Genomic DNA, 24276 nt, shown 5'->3' with positions numbered 1-24276 from the left:
CTGATGGTGACATCTACACTGCTGAAGAGTAATGTAATAGCTTTATTGCATAGATTAGGAATGATTCAGTGTTTTGTTTACATTATTTGTCAATCTCTTCAGCATCCTAGAGGAGAACACTTCCTTCCTGGCAGATGGCAGCCCCAGGGCCATGCACCTGCCATTACAAGCACTACACAGTAGTAATCTACCCCAGCATCACTGTTGACAAGAGGCTAGTGATTGGAGACTGTCTGCCTGACAGCCTAAACAAAGTAGGAACATATTTGTCCTTCAGTGAGGCTCTGAGAGATCTTAGGTAGGACAGGCAGGACAGTATGCTGAAGAATTATCTCAGGACCTAGTTTAGATCTCTTTGGTAGTGTTTGTAGCATGAGCCACTTGTAAGATAATGATGCTTCAAAAAGTAGGCGGTGTCTCAAAGAAGGGATTTTCTCTGGCAGTGCCATGTGTCAGTGGCTCAGAGTTGGTGATTGCAGGGCTGTGTCTGTCCTCTGCGGCGCTGGCTGTCCTCGCTGTGAGCATGGAGCGCTTGGCTGCTACATGGGGCCATGAGCACTCCTGGAAAGTCAGAATGTCTCTCTGTTTGAGTGGTGTGCTTGGTGTTTGCATAATGCATTCCTATTTCAATAATTTGATTTGTAATTGTATGTGTTTTCATTATGACATTAGACCACAGTCTCTTTTTTCATTTTTTGTTCATTTCTCTTACGCCTATGTGTGCATTTGCTTTTCTTCTTTGGAACAAGTGTGGGTGATGTTTCTAGGGGACACTACCCAAGGCAAGGGTATCTTTGAACTAGGCCAGGATGTTCTTTGCTAAATTTAAAAACTACCCAAATATTACCCAGAGTTTGTAGGGTATTAAGCAGGATTACATGACGCACGGATTAGACATTGTTGAGCAGCTTGTTTTTGTTTGAAGGGGTCAGAAATGAAGGCACTGGGGCTCTAGTGTGATGCCAAAATAGCAAATTTGCTGAAAATCACAAACAGCAGAAGTTTCTTAGAAACAGTAGAGCACTTTGCAGAATTTTCCAAGCTTTTTCCAAGTGATGCTTTAGTAAAACTTGTTTGATATGTGCCGTGATATAAAACTCAGTGTTCTGTTGAGTTTCAATTGCCAAATGTGTTTCACAGGTATGTTAAAGTAGACTAAGAAACACCACTGTAAGTGCAACTTGAGGCAGAGGACTTTGATTCTCTTCAGTCAAAGACAAATCAATAAATCATTCCAATAACAGTGGGAAAATCATGTCAATGAAATAAGATCTAAGCTGGTTTTGATTAGTTTCTTGCATTGTGTCCACTGAGGCAGTATATAATTTTAAAAAGTGTTTATGACAGTCATGTCTACCTCATTAAATTGAGTGGCATTGTCAAGTCAAGGTTGGGAATCAGAATTATGAAGACTTTTTTTTCTATTTTGGATTGGGTTGGTTTGGTGTTTGGTTTTGTTTGTTTGTTTTTGTTTGTTTGCTTGTTTGTGATTTTTTTTCTTTATTTGGTTTGGTTTTGCTTTGAATCTAGGCTTTTTCTCACCAGAAGTCATGATATTCATTGAACAAGACATAGACAATCTTTTGGGGCTGGTTTAGGTTTAACTCTTATGTAGAAGTCAGTGGTGTTGTATAGTTGCTCAAGAACAAGAAAACAATAATGTTTTTTGTTTAATCTGCCTTCACTGACAGAGATAATTTAGGCTATAGAAACTCACTGGCAACAACTGGTAATGTTGCATTTTAGCATTATTTAAAAGAGTAAGAGTAGAATTGACAAATGGATGTTTGTCAGTTTTCTAGTTAATGCAAAACTTTTACGTCACCAAATTGACAGCTTCAAATACTATGGCCTCTCCCATGCTTGAATTACTGAGAAGTTATGGAGTGAATTTTTTATGCAGTCTTTTTGCTAGTTCCTCTGGTAGTGATTTTTTCTCAAAAACTCCTTTGAGTTGTTTTTAGTTTACTTGAAAAGGCAAACCAAAATCAGGCAATTTCAGACACATCAGGTGATGTGTCTAACCAAAATTTTCACTTATACCTAAAAAAGACTTCTTGTGATGGAATAATGAGATTTGGAACTGGAAGGTGGAGTTTGAGTTCTCCTGGAAGTCAGTTGCACTCAGTTGTGTTGTAACATCATTAGTTTTTACATCATAAACGTTTGGTAAAGTTTATAGGAGGCTGGACTTGCATCTTCTACAACAGCTTTCGTTCCTGAGCAATTAGTTCTACCAAAATTAATGAAATAGAACTGTAATAATACCACCCCTTTAACATAGCAAAAGGAAAAATTACACTTTCATTGTAACAATCCTCTACATAAACAATAAAGATTTGTCTAGGTAATTGCCATGCAAGTTGTTTGTGAGCTATGAAAAGTCAATTAAAAACTGTTTACGATTAGTTTTAATCTAGCATAAAACTTCAAACATTTATGTTTGGCTTTCGAGTCAGTCTTGTGTAACCCTACAAAGTTACATTATTTTCTGAATGTTGAAGTTGCAGAATTAGTGCTCATGACTTTAACAATAGTTATAGAAAATTAACTATGTGGACGAACATTAGGAATAAGTATATATATTTATGTATATGACCCTGATGCACAGAATACTTGAAAGAATTGGCCATAAACTTAAAACTGTTAGTACTTACTGTTTTACAATCCAAATAGTCTAGTACTTACTCTCACAAATACCAGAGAAACTCTTAGCACGCTCTAATGAGTGCTAGGATAATCTTGCTTTCTTTTGGCTATCTACAGAAAGGTGGCTTATTATATGGTTCTGTTTTAATCTTCAAATGTCAAATGAAAATTCAGTAAAAATGAGCTTTTAACTTTAACCTTGAATGGTGTATTTTCGTATAAATGGTAAATTGTGTGAGCTCTAAATAAATAAATAAATTGATAATAATTGGATGTTGAATGTTAGCCAAAGGATGATTTCCAGCTACAATTGCTCTGATGTATTTCAGCAGTGAAAGTGATTTCTAGTTTAGGTCCTCTTTTCCCTCATACTACTCCTTCCTGCTGTTAGTGTGAATATTCAAGGGACAGTAAACCAAAAGGTTTGTAAGATGGGGTAGCATGAGATAGTGTATCTGTTACAAAAAAAAAAAAATCAGAACTTGATAGTAGTGAAATATTATTGATTTTTAGTGGAAGTCATATTCAGCCCTCAGGAAGTAAATTGATGGACATTTATTTTAGTACATGTGCACTTGACACTGTGAGGAAGTTGAAACAAAAGCTTAGATGATCTTGCAGCTTGAGTGAGCACAGTGGAACTGGTGTGCTGGAATGCAGAGAGAGCCGGACTGTGCTGTGGATGAGCTGTGTGGGGTGTTGGGATGCCAGGCTGCAGTTTGATGGAGTTGTTGTGAGGGGTCATTTAGAGAGTCTTCTGAGTCTGAAATTACTCCTTAAGTCTTGAGTCTGCTTCATCAGTCATGAACATGGCAAGCTTTAACTTGCCATACTGGCCACATGGATGCTATGTTTTCACATTAAGAGAAAATGCTGCAGTATTTTCTATTTCTCTCACTTGTTTTCTCCTCATGTTTTCAATTTTCTGTGTTCTCATAGATGGGCTGTTGTCACTTTTACAGGGTAACAACATTTTAGCATTACTGTTTTAAAAACACATACTGGGAGTTATTTCCATGGTTTTTTGTGTCAAGTAGATTTGGGCTGGTATTCCACTTACTTTGCTAAAGTATTCTACTCTACTTTGCTGAGAAATAGCACTGAATTAGTGCAGCTTATGCTGTATCCTGATCACTTTCTTTGCAGTAAGCTATTAGATGGGGAGGATTCAAGGTGCATCCAGTGGAGCTGGCAACAATTGCATTCATTCAGTATAATCTGTGTTTCTTGCTTGAGAAAGAAAGTAAAATATGGGTAAGAAAGAGGACATAATTATATGCTTTCTGCTTTCACAAGTATCCTTAATAAGGCACAGGAGAAACAGAATGAAGGGTTTATAACAATAACAAAGAAGAGGTGCTGGGACTTCAGAACATGTTCGTAGGAAATTGTGAGTTATTTTGAGAAGTGATGCATAAGAGACAACTTTAAACTCTCCACCCCTACTGGAATGAATTTTGTGTATCCTGTCTTTAGCCAGGTGTCTTAACCCTTTTATCAGGCACTCATTTTTTGCCTGTCTTCTTGAGGGATTTTCCGATTAGTTTTCTTTGGATTACCTGAGTAGCTGATGCTTCATTCTACTCTGAAGACAAAGTTTTATTAAGTTCTGCTGAAGGTGTCAAAACAGTGGACAAAGAAGTCTTTTATTGAATCCATATGTTAATTTTTTTGCAATCTTAATTTAATTTTTTTACCATGTAAACCCATTGTTTTATTGGGCTGTGAAGTGGTTTATCTTATTCAGTAGTATAGCTGGGATGTGTGTGTGTACCTGAGTAAGAGCTTAGTTTTGATTCCATAGTCAAACATTTTAGTATGTCTCAAAATACATTAACTCATTATTTGCATTAGATACACATTGTTTTCTTACTCCAGGTAAGAATTAGCTGTGTTTGTGCTTAATACATAAAAACCTGTTGTCTTATATTTAGTAATTTTAAATTAATTTAGGAGCAATAGGAACTCATGTAAATTCTGATTTAGTTTAGGAAAAGCATTGAAAATAAGTGAAAATATAGTATACAGTGGTTATGACTGTAATGGTTGGAACGAATAGCCTTACCATCTGTCTTTTAAGTTTGAAATTCTGTTTCTTCATTGAATCATGGGGGTTTTTTTCCTAGTAGGTATGTTTTTCTTGGTGTATATGGTGACAATATTCTTTAACTTCCCTGCTTCTGGAATTTGGTACTTTTAATTTGACAGAGGTTTCCAAGATTTTTTGTAGTAGTGATGAGCTATTAATAGGCAAGCTCAGAACCATTTCTCCTCTTTGTCTTAGGTCATTTTTTTGGCCATTTATAACCACATAATAGTCTTTCTGGAATAGTAATAATTAATTTCTTCAATTAATTTTTCAAGGTATTTTAGCTAAAAATAGCTACTGGAAATAAGGACCTCTAATACAGTCCACAGAGTATTTTGTACTGTAAGTTGAAAAGCTTTGATATAGAGAAGCCTGTTCATGCTGGGTTTATTTCCTATATCTTTTGTGGGCATGGTTATATGATTTTGTCCAAGACTTATTTCTGCTCTATACACAGTGTATCTGTGGTCCATTGTCTCAAATTAGATTGAATCTGAATTTTGTTTTTTTGATGATGATTGTTGGAAAGGCGGAGGCATCAAAGGGAAAGACACCCAAAATTGCTGTATCTTTTATTATTGCCTCAGGTTGCTTGGTTGCTTGATTTTTTTTCCTTGTTGTAAACAAGCAGCTTGTGTTTGCTGTAGAAATGTTTTGGTCGGATTGTTTAGCCCAGACGGGATGGGATTATTTGCAAGCTGAGGGAGGATATTCCAGAGGAGGCAATTTATCTGTGTTTTTCTTAATAGGTTTTGTGAAATTCAGCTGTGCTGGGATCCTGTTTTGGTCTGATGGACATGGCTCTAATTAAAAAGGGGGAGGCTATAGGTTAACCCCAGGACATGAGAGTCTTAAGGGACCTTCATGTATGTGTCACAAGTGAAGGTGCTTCATGTCTTCTGTGTTGCAGATTGCAACTCAAATGTCTCCTGTATGTCCTAAGGGTCTGTGTTCCTGATTTAGATTTCTAAGTATATGGTGGTTGTTTTTAATCTAGCCAGTGCTGTTGCACTTCATGCAGAACTGTAGTAATAACTGTGTAATGCCCACATTTGCACCTTAGGAGCCTACCAAAAGACTCCTCTTCAGAGAAGGATCTGTCTCCCATAAGTAGTGGAATACTTATGGAAGACAGGAGACAGGTGCCTTTTCAGTATTGAAGAGGCTGGTCAAAGCCTCTTGAGATTGGAGATGGGCACAAAACCACCTCCCTTGATCATACAGGGAGCCTATATGCTTGGCATAAATGGAGCATCTAACTTCCAGAGATCTGCAGCTTGCAAGATCAGCCCTGCTGTGGAGTGTCTTATTTTAAGCAGAAAGACTTGAAATAAGACTGATATTTGTATGTGGATCAGCTAACATAGTTATATATTCTTACTTGACCTGGACTGTACTTTAGTTAGTTGATGATATATTGTACTTGTTCAGTAAATGTGAAATTAAAAGGGATTTGTGTTCTCTCTAGCTGTGCAGCTTCTGCACTGTTGACTGAACACTTTTCAATATATTTCCTGGTCAATCACAATATGTGATTTATGCAGCAGTATCATGGCTTTGGCACTTGCAGCCAAACTTGGGCTTCAAAGGTGCAGGCAGATGCCTTGGGGGAAGTTACTGGTGTTCTGCAAAGCATTTCTCCTGACAGTGCCTGTGATCTTTGTTGTTCTAGAACAGCATCATAGCTTTATAAAGTCTCAGCTACTGCATTGTATCCTACAGGAAGTCATAGTTCCTTAATATGATATCCTGGAGTGTTCATCACACCTACTAGAGATGTCCTAAGCAGCTTTAAAGAGCTGGGATGTTGGCAGTAGGAGAAAATGCATGCAGGTCTTGATGTGCTGGAAAGCCTCCTTGAAATTTAGGGAAATTCTCTGCTAAGCATCGTGGGACTAGAGCCAATCTCTAAAGTGTTTCATCTTAAGTGACAAAGATGGGTTTTAATCTGTTTTATAGAAACAGTCCTGGCAGCATAATAAAATTTCAAAAAGATGTGAGTGTCAGCTGTATAGTTGTGTGGTCAGACATATTGCTGTAAGTAAAATGTATTTTTAAAAAATGCTATATTGGTACTAGTGAGCCTTTCTTAGAAAATTGAGTGTAATTGGTTGCTTATAAATATATTTGCTGGCAGCAAATATGGGGAGCCATAAAACAAATAAAGGACACCTGTGTAAGAGCACTTGAGAGAGGAGGAAAAACCTGGTGAAACAGTAGAGTACACCTCTGTTTCTGTAAATACTTACTGAGAGCTCTTATAATTACAGACAAAAGTGTATCTTGCACTGGAACTAGTAATGTTGCAAGTAATTGACACTAATTTTTTGGATCTTTTTAAAGAAATCCTTTTGAAGCTTTGAGAAAAGTGCTGTGAAAGCACACTGTACTCTGAGAGCATAGTATTTTTCATACTTTAACAGATTGGGTGTTTTTTTTGGTTTTTTGCTTGTTTCTTCTTGAGGGAGGTGATATTTTCTACTGCAGTCTCATGGCTGAAAAAAATTATGGACTAAGTGCTGTTTTCTAAACTGAGATTGATTGCATGTCTGGCGTATTCTTGTTCCTGAGGGTGGGTAAACTTGGTGCTTTGCATTCACCTTGCTTTTCTTAAAAATGCAGAGCTTTAGTATCTGCTTGATCTTGCAGAGCAAATCATTCTGGGCTTGCTTCACTGTCTTTGCAGTAAGCTATTAGATGGGGAGGATTCAAGGTGCATCCAATGGAGCTGGCAACAATTGCTTTCATTTAGTATAATCTGTGTTTCTTGCTTGAGAAAGAAAGTAAAATATGGGTAAGAAAGAGGACATAATTATATGCTTTCTGCTTTCAGAAATTATTTTCTGACCAGCATCCAGTTTCAAAACTGGTGTTCTTAGAAGATTTAACCACCTAAATTACTTTTCTAAACAGCTCACTAAGCTTTTTGCCTCTGCTTTCCAGCAAAGTATTAGTTAGCCTCTGGGAGTGATATATAGATGATATTTATCATTTCCGTATGACAAAAATACATATTTTCCTTTCATGTCTTAATATAATACCAACTTCTTTATGCAATGAAATCCATGTCAACTACAGAAAGAAATGCTAATTCATCTCTGGATTAAAGTCAGAATAAGAAGTTACAGATGCCCATATTTGTTTTAAAAATGCAACATAAAAATATTTTTAAATTTTTTCTGTCATTTCTTAGCAAAGCATTTCATGCAAAGGAGAATAGAAAAACATTTGTAAATAACAAATCCAAGTATCATTTTTTGAGACATCATTTTGGTTTGATTACTGGGACTGTTTCTTGAAGGAATAGTGTGAAATGTCTACTTGGGGATTGTGTTAGAGTGGCTGCTTTCGAGAAGACTTAGTGGGCTTCTGTAGAGTTATAAGTATTAAGGCTGAAAAATGTGAAGGTGTTGAAATCAACAGGGTTGGGACACTCTGCTAAATTTGTGATTCTGGCTTTCAGAAAGTATGCACTATGCCAAATGCTGCTAGTCTGCAGTACCAAGGAAGTTAAGAAGAGTTTGGGTCATGGTCTTTAACAATCTGGCTTGTCCTTGTAGGTAAATCATTAGAAAGTAAAGAGAACTTTGGGTAGTAGCTCCATTTGAAAAATCTGTATCTTGAATTTTGTATGCAGCTGCTTTTGACTCACTGTCAGAGAGAGGAAACTGGATTAGGGGAGAGTATAACCTGCTTCAGTGCAGCACTTTTGTGTTGTATTGTTCACTTCACTAAATGGTTTCAGGGAGTGGTGATGTATTTTCATCATGGAAGATGGTGAAACTTCTTGCCTAGGTTCATCTTTTTTTCACTTCTCTGTTACTGACAGATTCACATTGACAAGGGTGAGGCCATAAAAGATCTCTACAAAAGTATTGATAAAAGTGGGAAACAATCCTTTAAAATGTTTATCCTATTTCAGGTTGCTCAAGAGTTTTAAGTGGGGATGTGGCAAGAAGAGAAAGCTGTAGGGAAAATGTTGCCTTCCTGTGCGCACCAGGTCATTCCTCTTACACTTTCCCCGCTTTCTTTTTCTCTCACTTCTCTCCCTCTGTGTCTCTTCTAGCAGAAGATGCATTTCTCTGGACATATCTCCTAGCCTGAAAGGCCAAAAGCTGCAGTAGCCAGCTAATGTTTAGTGTGTGACCATCCAGTGTGTTTGGGTGGCAGGTGAGATGCCTAAGTGAATGTATGTCCTGCCAGGGGTGTTTGTCTCCTTGGGAAGCTGTTTGAAGGTCAGTTTACAAAACAGGAGGATGGTTGACTGTGAAAGCTGGAGAGCCCTGTGTTTTAAAACATGCTGCTCTCTGGAAGATAAATGTCTTCCTCTAGGATTCTCTTGTAAATCTGAAGCCTCTTTTGATACTAGATGCCTAAGGCCATTTGGCAGTGATGGAGGCAGGGATTAGTCTTTGAAAGAGTGCCTGGATGTAGTGTTTCTGTTCCCCTCTACAATATTTATGAGGCAAGAGCACTTTACCTGGGACTGACCAGTGTCCAGTACCTTTCTGGCTGAAAAAAGATCTCAGTCCTCTTTTCCACCTCACCACCTTATGGCATGTCTTAACTATATATTGTTTGGTAGAGTGCTCTTGTTCTTTCTTACTGCAGCTGTTTTCATGGAATAATTAGATATCCACTGTAATGGAAAGGGAGACTGAACATGACTTCCCACAACTTACATGAGTCCTTATCCAGATTCCTATGAATATTTAAATTTTTAATGTGAATATTTCTTCAATTTAACCAGTGGAAAAAATTACTTTTTATCCCAAGTGGGAGAGGGGAAAAAGCATACTTTTAAGCTCTTTGAGAACACTCTAATGTTGTGTTTTCAGGCATGTGTTTTCAGCCTAGTGGCTCAGGAGCAGTTCTTGAACTTTGGTATTTGTCCAGTGTTACCTAGAATGGCAGTCAAGCTCTCACTTGTGGATCTCAACCAGAGGTCTGATTGTACTGTTTTGGCTTTTTTCCCACCTCACTGTTACCTGCTGGAAATAGCACAACTAAGTTTGATGGCATTTCAGTTGGCAATTGTGTGAGAATATCAAGCTCTGCTTCACAAGAGCTCTTCTTCCTTGTCAAAACTTGTTGACCTTGTTAATGACTACTGATACAAATTAGAACAGGCACAAATATGCCTTTGACATCCCAGCTGAGCAAACTTCCCAGCAATTGTAAAGGTGTGTAAAAGGAGATCATGTCTGTTCCTAAAAGGTATACCAAGTTGTATACCTCACAGAGTTTGAGACCTTTCAGAACTTATTTGTCAGAGCCCAATATAAAATAGGGCAGAAAAATTGTTGCTTAAAAGTCACTGTTTCTTTCCCTTGACTCTAACTTAAGAGTTGGAATGGCTGGCTCCTCATAGGGTGAGTAGGTCTGAAATGCAGAGGTCCACACAGAGTTTGGTAGAATTTAGCTGAGTTTTGCCTAGTGTATGCTTTTGGGGCAGGCATGCTGATTCAGTTGCTGTTGTGTCTCCAGAGATGGGATTGGTAGGTAGTTCAGTGTGTTAGTCGCTGATCCCTTTCAGCCTTGCTCTTCATCACTTGGAAAGTGAGCACGTTGTTTTGCAAAAATTCTGTCTCTTAAGAAACTTCCAGCCACACTTTGTGTGCAAAGTGGCATTGCTGAAGTTCCACGTTGCTGGCAGGCTGCACCTGGGAGAAGTTGTGCTTTCTCCTTGGTGTAGTGAACAGAGCTGTGAATTCAAGCCAACAGCCCCACTGAGGCCATGTTTGTGGTGTTGGGTGGTCAGTCTGCACTGATATGGAAAGAGGGTGATGGTTGTAAGGTGGGAGGCAGTTTCACGTGTATGATAATGGTCATCAAACAGGAGAATGACTTCTTATTCCAGGATGGCTAAAAACTTTGTGTGTACTGTGGAGTGGCTGTTTGACTGACTGCCACAGACAAATCTCTGCTGCTGCTATGTGTGTGTTTCTGTCCTTCTTACAAGCTCCCAGTGGAAGGGCAGAAGAACATTGTTATTTTCTACCATTTTGTTTACTCAGAGAAATGCTCTTGATTTTATTTCATTTCATGTAAGGCTTTTGAATGGTTGTATAGGCAATTTGCAAGGGAGAGGATAATTGAACATATTTCAGATAGTACTATGTTGAGGGGTTTCTGTCTAATTTATTTTATTCCTAAGCATGGGATTAAATCCCATCTATACAAACTTGTTTAAAAGTAGACATTGGCTGTGGCTCTGAAATTAAGAGATATAATCACAGCTGTATTAAATTAATCCTGGGAAAAATGAGCATGTCTAGTTTCTTAATTTTAAATTAGAAGTGCCTGTATTTATTATAATTTATATGGAAAATGTATTTCTGGACCAACACTAGAAATTCATTACAATTACATTTGTAAGTTTAATCCTTTTATTTTCCACATAATTACATTTTAATGTTTAGTTATTAGTACTACAAAATCTATAAGAATCTTGACAAAATTATATGAAACACAAATTATATCAAATTCTGAAGTCAACTAAGCATAGCCCATATTCTCATCTATACTTCTGCTATAGACTCAACTGCTTAAACTCCAGTGCAAGATCATAGGTAAAATAAGTATTTATTATGTAAATATATGGCATCAAATACAAATAATTCTGGTTTTTAGTACCTTTGGTTGAAGGTTGATGCTCATTAGAGATTCTGGGGGATTTGTCCATGACAGCAGATGAGCATTTTGACCTCTTGACAGTATGCTTGGGCGTACAAACCTGAAAGGTATTTGCAGGTACTGACATGCAGCTTCTTTTTCCAGACAATCTAGCAGTTTGTTTCCCACTTTAAAAGCTAATCTTTCCCCATGGTTATATTAATGCAGTTCAAAGTGATACTATTCTAACCATTTGACACAAGAGTTAAAGCTCATTTTAATATAGGTTACTGTGGATGCAGAATCTCTACCACTCTAAAGAAACTTAGTGATTTTTTTATTATTTGTCATGAAGAATCTGTGTTGACCAGATGCTTGCTTTTTTGAATTCATAAAACATATGGAAGAGACATATCTGAACAACATCATGTACTGTTTCTTAGTGGAATAACATATCAAAAGAGCCTGGTTACTTGGTGCAGTATGTTTCCAATTATGATCAACCATGACTTGTTTAAAAAATAAAAATAACGTTGATTTTTCATTTCATGGTTTAACTTGTTTTTCTCATCAAATGTGGAAACATTTTACTTTGGATGGATATTATTTGTGAGCTTTGTAAACTTTCAGAGCATCCTACTTCATGTTTTGCTGCATAGTGTTGGTAAAATGGATGTTTAAGCTCTGATTGAAACCTGTTCCTCTGAAAGTGTCTGTGCTCAGCTTTATTTGGTAAGAGTAGTCCTGCTAAGTGGAGCATGGGTTCTCTGGAATTACTTCTGGAGAGCCTTAGCTCAGCACATGAGTTGTTCTGTTACCTATGATGTTAAGTACAGTGTTCATTGCACTGCTTAATGGGAGTTGGAGCCAGGTCAGGATTTGGTTCCCACTGTGCACTTCCCAGTAGTACCCTGGGTAGCAGTCAGGCTGCATCTGCATTTGGGTGCTTGGCCAAGTCTGTGACCTTATGATGAGTGTGGCTCCTGAGATGCCTCAGTAAGGAAGCCCTTGGAGGCTACGGTTCAGACCCCGTCTGGTTTCTGTCAGTGCCTGCTCAGCAGGGGTTTATTTCCATCAGGCCTGTGCTGTTCCTTCCCACCCTCTGCTCCACTTGCCTGCAGACACAGGCTGCTGTGGGCATGGGGACAGGGCTGCCAAGGCTCCAGGCTCCAGCCTGTGTGGGTGCCTTTGACCCATCTCCTGCTGGGAGCCCAGCCAGACAGTGCCTGGTGCCGCAGGAAGCTCGAGCGCTGGGAGGGCAGTGTAACCTGCTGATGGAGGCTACCCTGGCCCTTTCTGGGTGGCCAGCAGCTTTGCCCAGGGTCATACATATGCTCTCAGGTGTCTGGTGTACCAAAGAGACCTCTCTGGGAGTGGGATTCAGTTCCTTGGGTTGTGCTGTCTAATGGCCTGGCCTGATGCCCACAGATGTACGTGTTGTTAGCCTCCAGTTTGGTTGTATCAATAGGATTGCTCTTCCACGAAAAGTTAGTTAGCAGAATCACAGCCTTAATCGATTTGGCAGATGACATGGGGAGGAGGAACAAAGGGATAAAGCCACTGAGTGATTTGCCTGGAGTCAGGGCAGAAGCCTGCAGCAGAGCTGGGGGTTCTGTGCCCAATGCTTGATGTGCTCTGGCAGTCACACTGCCAGTGGAATAAATTTACTGATTATGAATAACCAGCAACGTGTTTTGCCACAAGCCACATGAATAACTGTTTCTGCCTGCGTGCTTGTTAGCAGATGAGAATTATTTTTAGAAATTAAAAAAAAAATTAGTTTTGCTGCTTACTGACTTTGAAAATTAATAGGCAGATCAGATCTTTAATTGACTAACCATTGTATTCTCTTCACAGTGTATTTAGCAAGTCTATGAGTATTTGGTAGCTTCATAGCAGTTTGTGTGTGTGTTTATTCTCTGATTTATTCTCTGAGAAGCACTGGTAGAATCAAATGACTTAAGTAGTTTTGGAAACTCGGCAGTGATCGTGGATGCTTTTCTTAATAAAGCTCAAAACCAAGAGGAAACCTCTGTATTGACACAGTGCTGGACTTTGTATTTTGATTAGTGCATGCCCATGGGGAATGAAGCTGCCAAAGAATATGTTTGTGTGCTGTAGGAATTTTGAGTTCCTGTATAAAGACAGTGTGTGCTGCTGTGACTTGCTGTGTGAGTGGAAGGTTGACCTGAGGCTTGAAATAAATAAAAGATAGTAATCACTGAGGTAAAAATAAACATGATATTGAATTTTTCTTTTTTGTTTGGTTAGTTGTTTTTTTTTTTAATTTGGTATGGAACTTGCAGGTTTTTTTTCCAAGTAGGCTTCCTTTGAGGCTGGCATTGTTATTACATTGGTCAAGTGGTAACAGTAATTATTTTTCCTTTATTGATTCAAAGCTTATTCAAAACATGATTCAAAGCTTATTGAAGTTGGAGGAAATATTTTTATTATTGAAGACTGTTTGGGGTGTTTTTTTGAGTTATAGGTCATCATTATAGACTCATTGGATGATATTGCATCATAAAGTCTTAGGCTTGTGCCCACAGTCCTATCATCCGCCTACAAAACCATGCCAACTAAGTATGGAAGTGCTTTGAAGCATCAGGCACTTCACCTCCTCCAGTTTAATTCTGACTGGAGAGTACCTGCTGTACTGTAAGAACAGCATCAGATATACTTTGTTGCCAATGCTCTTCCCTCATGTCTGCTCTAGACTGGCATACTTCTGGGACCATACTTGTTAGTATCCTTTGCATTCAGCAATTTCTCTATCTGAAGATGAGGATTTAAATTTTTGTAAAAATATTTTATTTGGATTTCACTCTCATTCTCACTTTGGGAAATGTAAATTTAGTTGCTGTGTTGGTTTCCATTTGGAGGAGGAAAGGAATAACACAGAGTTAGCAGGTACCTTTGAACACTCACTTGTTTGCCTACATGATGCATCTGTGGTACTTCCCTGGACAAAAATGGGAACAAAGTGATTTGTTAAGTGTTTCTTCCTCAAATGAGGAATTGCTGCTTCCGCCTGAGAGCTGTCCATCCTTGCCCCATGTTGACCCATGCAGTCCTTTGGGATGGTGTTGGCAGATTTGGAGCTCCCCCCCAGATGCATCATAAACCAGTTCTTGAAACACCCGTTGAGAACAAACAATGAAAACTCATTCACTGAAGATTGAATGGATAGATTTGACTTAGTTTCTGATCAGAAAAATGGCATCAAGTAGCTGGCAGTGGGTGGGGACAATGAGGCACTTTCCTTTTGGTCTTGCCAAGCTATTAATTCATCTCAAGATGTGGCATGAAATAAAACCCCAAGTAATATCCAAAGTATTTGATCATATAGTGGCTCCAGTTGACTCCAGCAGGACTAATACCTTGAGTAAACCTTAGCTGTCAGAGATTCAAAGCAATTTAGCAAGTCATATGTGTTTTCCCAAGATAGATCAGCCTTTGTTTTTGTGTAAACTTGAGGGAAGAGGCTTTGTATTGGTTTATCAGAGCCTTACATGGATTGAAACTTGCACTATAAGTGCTGGGCTTACTTTGACATCCATGTTTTGTATCTAATTTATTTTGGTTCTGTGGTCCCAAAGGAATTAAAATATATCGGAATACTGACTTCCTGTATCAATACAGTCAAAACTATAGACTTTTCTAAGTAACAGTGTTTGTTCCCAAAATGTTCCAAATAACTTGTTTTTAGAAAAACTCATGTAATACATCATCTAACTAAAATTTTCATGTAACTTGTAAACTTGGGGACAACATACAACAAAGAAAATTGCTGTAACTATTAAATTTTGATTTTTAATGGACATGTTATCAAATCACTTTAATACTGTGAGTTAATAAATAATAATGTTCCTTTATGGGGTAGGCATGCTATCCATTAATTCTTTGCAGTGAAGAAGCACTTACAAGAGTCAACTGCATTCTTTGAAATAGAATGGGTCTCATTGTAATCAGTTTCTGTTTTCTACATAATTCACCTTGACTGTTCAAAGCAGCTTTGTAGTCAGGAATTGGGAGAAGCCTCTTTCATTTGCATACCTATTCATTTTTTTTACTTCTGGAATAATAGTTGTTTAGTAAATCAAATAACTAAATTAAAAGAAGGTTCTTTCTGTACTTTGCTTATGTTTTTAGTAGACTTCTTCCCTAAAGCCAAGGCAACTTGTTTTTTCTCAAACTTGTTTTAATGTCTGGATATGGAAACCTTTTAGTAATATCCAGCTGACAAAAAAATAAAGAGTTAAGCTTGTACCATTTTTCTCCAATCCCTTTTCCTTTCCACTGATGCAAAAAACTGTGATGGTCGCAATTTGAGTGGGGGGGAATTTGTGTCAGGTTTTCCAATGCATTCTGTGTCCTGAAGTTTGCTGACCTAAGGAGTCTTAGGTGAAAGGTTCTTAAAGAAAGGGAAGGGGTGTTGGATTGGGGAATACTCCCTTTATTGCCTTTGCAATCCCTTATGGTATACAAATATGAAAGCAATTATTGAACATCTACTTTTTTTCCAACTTGAAAACCCATTCTGACTCATCTCTCTATGGTATTTTTTGTGCTGTCTGTATCATATATATGGAGAAATTTTTGCAGTTTTGATTGACTTTCTTTCCTTTTTCTTTTCAGAGTGAAGGAATTAGTTTTCTCATCATGACCTCAAACAACAGAGTACAACATTCAAAGAAGCTGCTCGGCATATACCTTTTTGTTTATTTGTTTTTTTGGTTTCTGTTTTTGGGAACTGAAGCTGCTTAACGTTTACTTTTTATTGTTGTTAGTGTTGGTCCTAACAGTTGCATAACTGTTGTGGGCTAAACCGTACAACAAATCTGGGAGGAAGGGAAGGCAACCTGCCTAACTCATTACCTGTCCATGGCATCTATATTATCATTTTGCTGCTCTTTCGACAGAAGTTGGAGATGCTCTTCAAATCATAGGAACTTTTCTGCCGGCCTCTTTAACTGATGGCCAATGCCTTCATTTTCTTTTTCTTCAAAGACAAACTGTATTTCTTCTCTGGCATATTAGGGGATTCTGTAACACCTGCTGAAGCAGCAAGATCTGGTATTTACTGGCATAATTTCAAGCCTACGACAGTACTACCTCAGTTCAAAGTAAAGCCGGATTTGCAGAGTTGGTGTTGACAGGAACTCCTTTATCTCTGTGCTGTCTCTCAAGAACGGTCGGTCGCCAGCCTTACTGAACTTGCAACTTGTACAGCTGCTGCTGCTGCTGGGTTTTGAATCACTAGCCCCAGGGTTTACTTCTCAGACAAAGCCTAAACAGGGCACTGAAAAGTCTAAAATGGGATGAAACTCTGTGAATCAGACTTGGACAGAGGATTCAGAGTAGTTAAAAAGTATAAAATGTGTAACTGAAGTAACATAAGTTAAAAACATCAACCTGTATTAGGGATATCTCTGTACCTTTGACACACTTGTTTAATCCTCTCTATGTAGGTGTTTATGTAGGTACTTCAGATTGCAAAAGCCTTTTCTTCTATTTACAAGCTCACTTTTGTCAGCTAACTGTTCTTAGCTGCATTTCTTGTAACCAAAAATCCACATAAGCATGCTAGGAATGCAGGGATGATAATGGGTATCAGGCAGATTCAAGAGCTAATGTTAACACAGTATTATCTTGCCATCTATAGAGTCCTGATATTTGCCTTTTACCAAGAAAGCACCATTGTAGCTGCAGGCACTACTACAGGGAAGAAGAACCATTGCAGTCACTTATCCTGAATTCTTTTCAAGGCTAACTGTGCATCACATTTCCAGTGGCCTGAAAATCTGAGTGGTGTGGCAGCAACTGTCACAAAAGTTGCATACAACTGTCGCACCAGACTAGCAGAATGTCATGCCACCTTGTTTCTCCTTTGCTTGAAGTGTTTGTGTACATTTTAAGGGTACCCCACCAGTGCCTGCTCTGATAGACATGTAAGTATTACTAAGTTATGAGTTATGTGAGGCTCTTTCATATTTTTTTCTTTAATCATTGTGCTTGGTGGAACCTGTGCTTCACTTTTGACAATGCATTATCTTCTTTTGGGATTTTTTTTTTCTGAGGAAGACAAGAGTCAATGTCTTACAAATACAACAAACGGCAATGCAGTCTTCCTGCTTACATGCTGAATTTTTAGAACTGAGGATTGTATTACTAGACAAAGATGAATGTAAACTAATTCCTTCCCTACTCCATGGCACACTTTATTTTTCAGTGTAATTTTTGGGGTCTTAAATCACAGCAATGCATAGGTTAATACAATGTTAGATCTAAAATCAATTTAAATATCTGATCTGATTGAGTTTTTCTCTAATACTAATGCTATAAATGGTTCTAAGACATTCTAAAATGCTGCTTGTTCAAGTCTGGAACTAAAAAATCCTGCATACCTTTGACATTTTCTGTCTGACCCCTCTCCACCCCCCACCAGCACTGAGTGTGGTACCTGCTGAATTCAGTGTTTTGAACGCCTCTATTTTCAAATATCCCTCTGAATCAATTAAGAAACCATGCCACTAAAACAAATGGCTAAACTGCATACTGCAACTTAAAAAAAAACCAACAACTTGACAAAATAATGAAATCTTCTCTATCCTGTATATTTTACAAAGGCATATGCAATACTTACATTCTTAATTTAGTTTACAGAATGGAACCAAAATGTATAAATGTTATGTTTGCTAAAACTTCACAATGTATATTGGGTCTTTGTACATTTTGCCTGACTTACCTTAAATTTAAAATATTTTTTGCTATATAACCTTAACAGTTATTAAGCAGTGTTTTCTTTTTGGGTACGTATTGTTTCTGGATATCAAGATGTTAAATATATTTCTTGCTATTGTGATATGACAAGAGACTTAACTTATCTTGCTGTGTCTTCCAATGTACACGCTGTATATAAGGATAAATGTGATGCTGCTGGAGACCAGAATAAATGGAACTAGAGTAGTGTATTGTATTTAGTCTGTATTGTTCATGGATGCTCTCCTTAATAGCCATATGCAATAAAATACATTATTTATGAAAGGAGTAAAGTATTTGTGTGCCTAATTTCTCTAGGGGTGAAGTGGATTTTTCTGGTTGTTTACATAAAATCAGTTTTTTCCCTCTTTTGAATGGAAACATGCTTTCTGTAAATAAATCTTACTGCACTACACATACTTGCTTTGCTTTTAATTCCTGAAACATCATGAAATAATTTTAAATCTTGTTTAAGTATAAAACAATCGGTTTTATAAAAGTGAAGTTTGTGTATTTGAGGAAATAACTAGGAGCAGAAATCATCTCAATTTTTAATTCCAGTTTTAAAAGTGAGTGGAAGATGGTGGGAGTCCTTGTGGCAGCCTATGTAGTGAGAACAGGCTTGCCCTATAGAAGCTATGTAGTCACTTCTGCTGGTACAAGGAGAGTGGGAACCTGATGCTGTTTGGAGTTATCTCCTGCTGCTGGTTTGTGTGTAGGGAACCTGGGCTGCAGTCTGAGACACCACGGGGTCACTGCAACCTGACTTGGTCAGTAGGAATGTCTCTTACACCTGACAGGACACCCTTTTTCTGTGTTCCTTGCACCCAGGAAAGTGATGGGTGTGGGTCAGGCTCCTGACAGGGAATGTGGCAATGAGGGGCAGGGGACACCAATAGTAGCTTCATAAAAAGCTTGATGTCTGTTTTGCAGCAGTCTTGGTGAGAACTCCTTTGCTTACGCTCAAGAGTGTCTGAGTGACATATCGTTGATAGATGCAAAGCCTGCTGGTGCAAGGAGGGGACAAGATTTCACTTTCTTTCATGTTTAAACTCATTTGAGGTGAAGTCCTGCCTTGGGATATGTATGCTATATTCTGTTATGTATGTATGTTATATTCTTCTGGCCACATCTGCCACTAAAGGCCTGGTACTTTCATGGTTGCCTGATGTTTTGGGGATGGTTCAAGGACCATGCTTGTACACCTTGGCCTTTAAAGGGCAAAACCTGGCTCACTGTGGTGAGTTCCTTCCTCTGAAAGTGGCTTGAATGGAAAAGAGCAGTTCTCTTTCTTGCAGCAGTAGGATCATCCTGTGGCTGCTGGAGTATCTATAAAAGCCACAAAGTGCAGAAATAAATGTAAATGCTCCCCAAGAGAGAATGTTCCGTTCCTTCTCTTGTCTGTCCTGACCTTCTTGTCTGTAGGCTTTTCTAGGGGAGAGAAAATGGGACACACTGAGTTTCATGGTGCCTACATCCTTGGCAAGAAAAAGCAATTGTTTCAGTCTTTGAAATTGCTCTGGAGAAATACAGCTATCCAAAAGTACTTCCTCATTTTTATGCTGTCAACAGGGTATGGGAGTGGAACCTTACAATACTATAGAAGAACAATATCTTTGATAAGACATCTGGAAATCCAGTATCAGATTCTCTGGAAGGTACAATTTCTGATAAGCAGAAAATAAACCTTTGGATATTTGTTTCCCTCAGTTTAATGTGATGTAGAATGCTTTGAAACAGAGTGACATTTGCACTGACTTAGAGGTGCTGCTTTTCAGTCATTTTCTAGTGACTGTACTTCTCCAGGATAAGGGGTCCATGGCTTCTAGCCTCCTTGAGAACCTGCGTTTACTCTTTGTGGTACATGTTCAGACAAGGGTTGATACATGTCCAGGTGTCATCCCAACTTGCTTTCCATTCTTGAACACCATGGGAATACCAAAGGGTTGCTGCACTCATTCTAAAGTAATCTGTGAGTGTTCTGGGGTCTGCTTTTGGGAGAGCCATTGCTGAACATCATAAAGGGAACAAATTTGGCTGGAAGTTCAAACCTTAATTCTCGGTGGGAGGCAAACCACCGACCAAATCTTTTAGTATATTACTACAGCTTCAGTCTTTCCCAGATGGCTTTTCTACCTTGAGAAACTTCAGCTTCAGCCAGGTCTTGCAGAAATAAAAAAGTAATAGGGATAGAAAATATCATCATTCATTTTTGAAAAGATAGATGCCAGTTGGGCTTTTTATTCAATTTTTTTTTTAATTTATCATTGTAATGTATCCTATCTATTTATCAGATTAAATATATGCTTTATAATGTTCAGTGTAGGGATGGGGAAACCATGGCCTGTGGGATGAATGTGGCACATAACATTGCTTCACATGAGCTATGGCCTCATATTTTTTCGTTTTATTAGGCAACATAGTGTCTTGTGTGGAATAAATGGCTGCCAAAGGTTTTTGAAAAAGCCACGTGATCTTCAGTATTTCTTCACGGGGCCTCCTCGTGTTTTTTTGTGTTCTCTTTCCCCCTTTGTTAAAAGTGAGTAATAAATACAATTGTAAAACTGCATCAGTAAGTGCTGAAGTGGATGTAGAAGGTGCCTCTAGAAGGTGAGGAGCACTAGGGCTAAAATACGAGCTCTTACGTAAGAAGAGGATGTAAACATCAGGCTATGTTTACATGTCTCAAATGGAGGAGGCAAAAGGTGGAATTAGACACACCTTGAAACATCCATTAATATGAATTTGAGGAGGGACTAGATAAAGGAACGGGATTTCCTTAGTTGGAAACATGCTTTCTGCAGATGGACCAGTTCAATTTAACTCCCACATTTGACAGCAGTTAAGCACTACTATATTATTCTGCCTCAACCTTTAAAACTTCTGCTACTGCTCATTAAAGTAGCTTTCCTTCTCATTAAATAATGATCCTCTCTGAAAATGTGGGTGTACAGAACAATTCATTCATCGGTGTGAATAAGCTGTGTTGCAGAGCTGAACATCCAGGCCTCCTGTTCTACCTCAGACAAACTTCAATGTGGAAATTTTGCTCAAGCCAAGGGGTCCAGACCTTGTAATATGACTTAGATTTCTCCCCACAGAAAGTGAACTAAAGTGTGTGTGTAATGCAAAATATAAGATCAATTGATGAAACTTATAAGGGATGAACTAACTACGTCTCCACTAGATTATTATGTGTAAAAGTCTGACCTTAAAAGTGTAGAGTTAATATATGCTCTTATGGTCCTAATTACTTCTAAAAGATTCCTTTCACCAAGGCATAATGGCTTTTTGAACAAGTACAATAAATGACTGTGAAAAGGTGTTGTGGTACCCCTTATAAGGTCTCCGAGGCATAGTCTAATTATCTGATGCAACAATATATTACAACTGTATTTGACAGAGCAGTTACTCCTGGGGGAAAAAATACTTTCTGTACTACATCATTGGCCCTTTACTGACAATTTAGCTGATTTAGATGCAGATGTTGAAGAGAGAGGACCATCCTGCAAAAGGACAAGAAAGGGCAGGGACAGGGGATGTGCTATGCCTTTACTTGAGCTGTGTGTTAAACATAGGTGAAGGTGTCATGGTTCATGTACATGAATATAGACTTAAGCTACCTAGATAAAGGAGAAATAAGGACTACAAGGCAACAATGTTTCCATATCTATTATTTTGTTTAATCCAGTCCAGAGGTAACTATGAGGTATTTACCCCTTCCCTATGGAGCAGTGATTGCCTTAAATTAATCTCACACTTGGTGTTGTGACGACACAGACACTGGGGAGTAAGTTCACACTGGTCAGCTACAACGTGACCACCAGCTGCCCTTATACTGCTGCCAATTTGTAGTTTAAATATCAGAAGCTGTTGCACAAAGATAAACTCTGGAGCCCTGGTCCCAGTGGCCACTGATTAGGAATATGCCACCACTGCATTCATGGTGATTTACTGCAGCTGCAGCTCTCATTCAGAGTATTTTGGGAGGTTGTTTATGTATTTCTGATACTTTTTTTTAAACCTTATGTCCTCTAAAGGCTGTTCTGCATTGTGATATAAGATTGCCTTTGAGCAGTACTTCAGAAAATGTAATTATAGTCAGTTATTTATCATGTCTATCAAGCTGTTCCATGTAAATATCTTAGTTCTTAAGTGGGATACATGAAGGATATTTTCTTTCCTAGAAGGCCAAACCTCACCATGACTGCCCATTTTCTCAAGGCTAAACTGCTTTTAAGTGACTTTTTTTTTTAAATTCTGGTACAATGTGTCAATGGAAGCAGAGTGTAATTTTCACGACTAGTCTATGCCTTTAGCCAATGAATCAATAAAGCAATCCAGTATTTATTTCAGCTGTAGATAAATGAATGTTTCTCTAAAGGTTTCATAAGAGTAAAGGTTAAATTTTAATCTTATTTATCTAAGAACAAATATTAAAGTGTTTCTACTTTGAGTAGAGTCTTTTCTTAGTAACAGACTTGACAGAAGAGGAGTAATGTTTTCCTTCTTTACCTGTGATGCATCATGTTTAATATCCCAGTGCTGGGTTCTATATTATTTTAATCAAATAATGGTTTTACTGTTTCACAGGAAAGACTTTCACTGTATAAACATTTAATTTTTTTACTGACTATGCCTGTATATCTCAGATGGTAACAGTCCGCAGGATTTTTCTGTTCTAATGGAATAAAAACCAAAGGAAATGTCTAATTTGGCAGCTGTAGTCCATTGCCTTCAAAACCAGAGAAGAGGCACCACAAAAATAAATTCAAGGCAGCATAATTTTCATTTTGAAAACTTGCTTTTTTGTTTTTGGAGAATCACACTTATGTGATGTACCTGGAGTACACCATTGCCAGGTTATTTCCATGATCTTTGCCCTTCATTTACAGGCATGAAGATTAGGGGAAACATCCAGGGACCATGGACAGAAGAACCTCATTTATGCTTGGACTTCCAGCCATTGAACTTCCTGTCCTGTGACAAATTATGCCTTCCAGAAATTCTCTTGTTCTACACTGTGATTGTCCTCAATATGATATATAAAGCAGCAATACACCATCTCAGTTTGAGGAGCATCATCACTCTGTGTGTGAAGCTCTCCCACATTGTTCAGAAAAATGCTCTGGTTCTCCTCTTATGCAGCAGCAGCACAAGAATATCAACAGATACTCTTGAAAAAGGCCTAATTATACTTGTAACTGTTCGAGAAATGTCATGCTTTGTGTGTGTTCAAATAGAGTTTGTCAGATGTCGGTGTATTTGGAGGATGTTGGTTGGTTGGTGGTTGGTTGGTTGGTGGTTGGTTGGTTGTCCTGTTTTGCTAATGAGTGGGTGACTATTTTACTTGTCCTCAAGCACAGAAGATCTACAGGGTGATATCTCTGAATGTTCCCTGAGCAGTAATTCAAATGACCCTGCAACTTTTGTCAGCCACCAGACTTCATCTTCCTGCCTCAGAGCCTGAACCACCGGCTGTGCCCCTCTCTTTGCGTGTTTGTAAATCATCACATTGATTGGTGGGACTGAGATGTAGCAAAGGCAAGAGCTCTGCAAAGCTCTTTTTGAACCCCTGCCTCACTACATTAATCTGCAAGGAGGCTTTGGAAGGTGTCTGACTTGAGCAAAAGAAAAGTGGGACTTTTTGTATCTCCTTTAGCATTTCAGGTTTTTCAGGGGCCTTACAAGGGAAGAGATAACCTCTCCAGCTAAGTAGGGAGCTGTGTGCATCATTAAACAGGAAACCTCCATGGTGCTGGGTGTTGAAGCAGTGAAATACTGCATGGAGCTTCCCCTTAGGGTGAGCTGTGGGATGGATGCATCACCTGCCTGCTCTGCTCAAGCTGCTCCCGCTCCAACATACACCGCCTGGGAATGTCTCAAAACATCAAACTCAGGCCGGAGTGGGACCCTCCGGGTATTTTAGCACCTTCCTCAAAGGGAGGTGGCCCGGGCAGCCCCCCCGGCCGCCCCTCGCTGTGTGTGCGGCAGGAGCACCGCTCGCATTGTGTCTGCCCCACTGACAGAGCCTTTGTCAGCTGCTCTGCTGCTCGCAGGCATCCCCCACCGATTTCCATGTCTGCCTCCTTGGCGAGAAGCCAGAGTTTTGTTTACCTCTTAAAAGCAGATTCATTAATGTGTTTTTCCTGTTCAAATTT

General features: G+C 38.7%; 1 protein-coding gene across 1 annotated transcript in view; it reads left to right on the top strand.

Moving 5' to 3' along the window:
- Positions 1 to 17946, top strand: part of IRS2 (insulin receptor substrate 2) — a 28695-nt gene extending 10749 nt beyond the window's left edge. Inside the window, exon 2 of the mRNA XM_030949159.1 lies at positions 15992 to 17946. Within this exon, the coding sequence (XP_030805019.1) occupies positions 15992 to 15996 (5 nt within the window). The 3' untranslated portion in view covers positions 15997 to 17946. The remainder of the gene's footprint in view (positions 1 to 15991) is intronic.
- Positions 17947 to 24276: the final 6330 nt, after the last annotated feature.

Source organism: Camarhynchus parvulus, chromosome 1 (genome assembly GCF_901933205.1).
Source record: "Camarhynchus parvulus chromosome 1, STF_HiC, whole genome shotgun sequence".
Taxonomy (NCBI): Eukaryota; Metazoa; Chordata; class Aves; order Passeriformes; family Thraupidae; genus Camarhynchus; species Camarhynchus parvulus.
The sequence above is the reverse complement of the archived record's forward strand: the minus strand, read 5'-3'. Positions and strand labels throughout refer to the sequence as shown.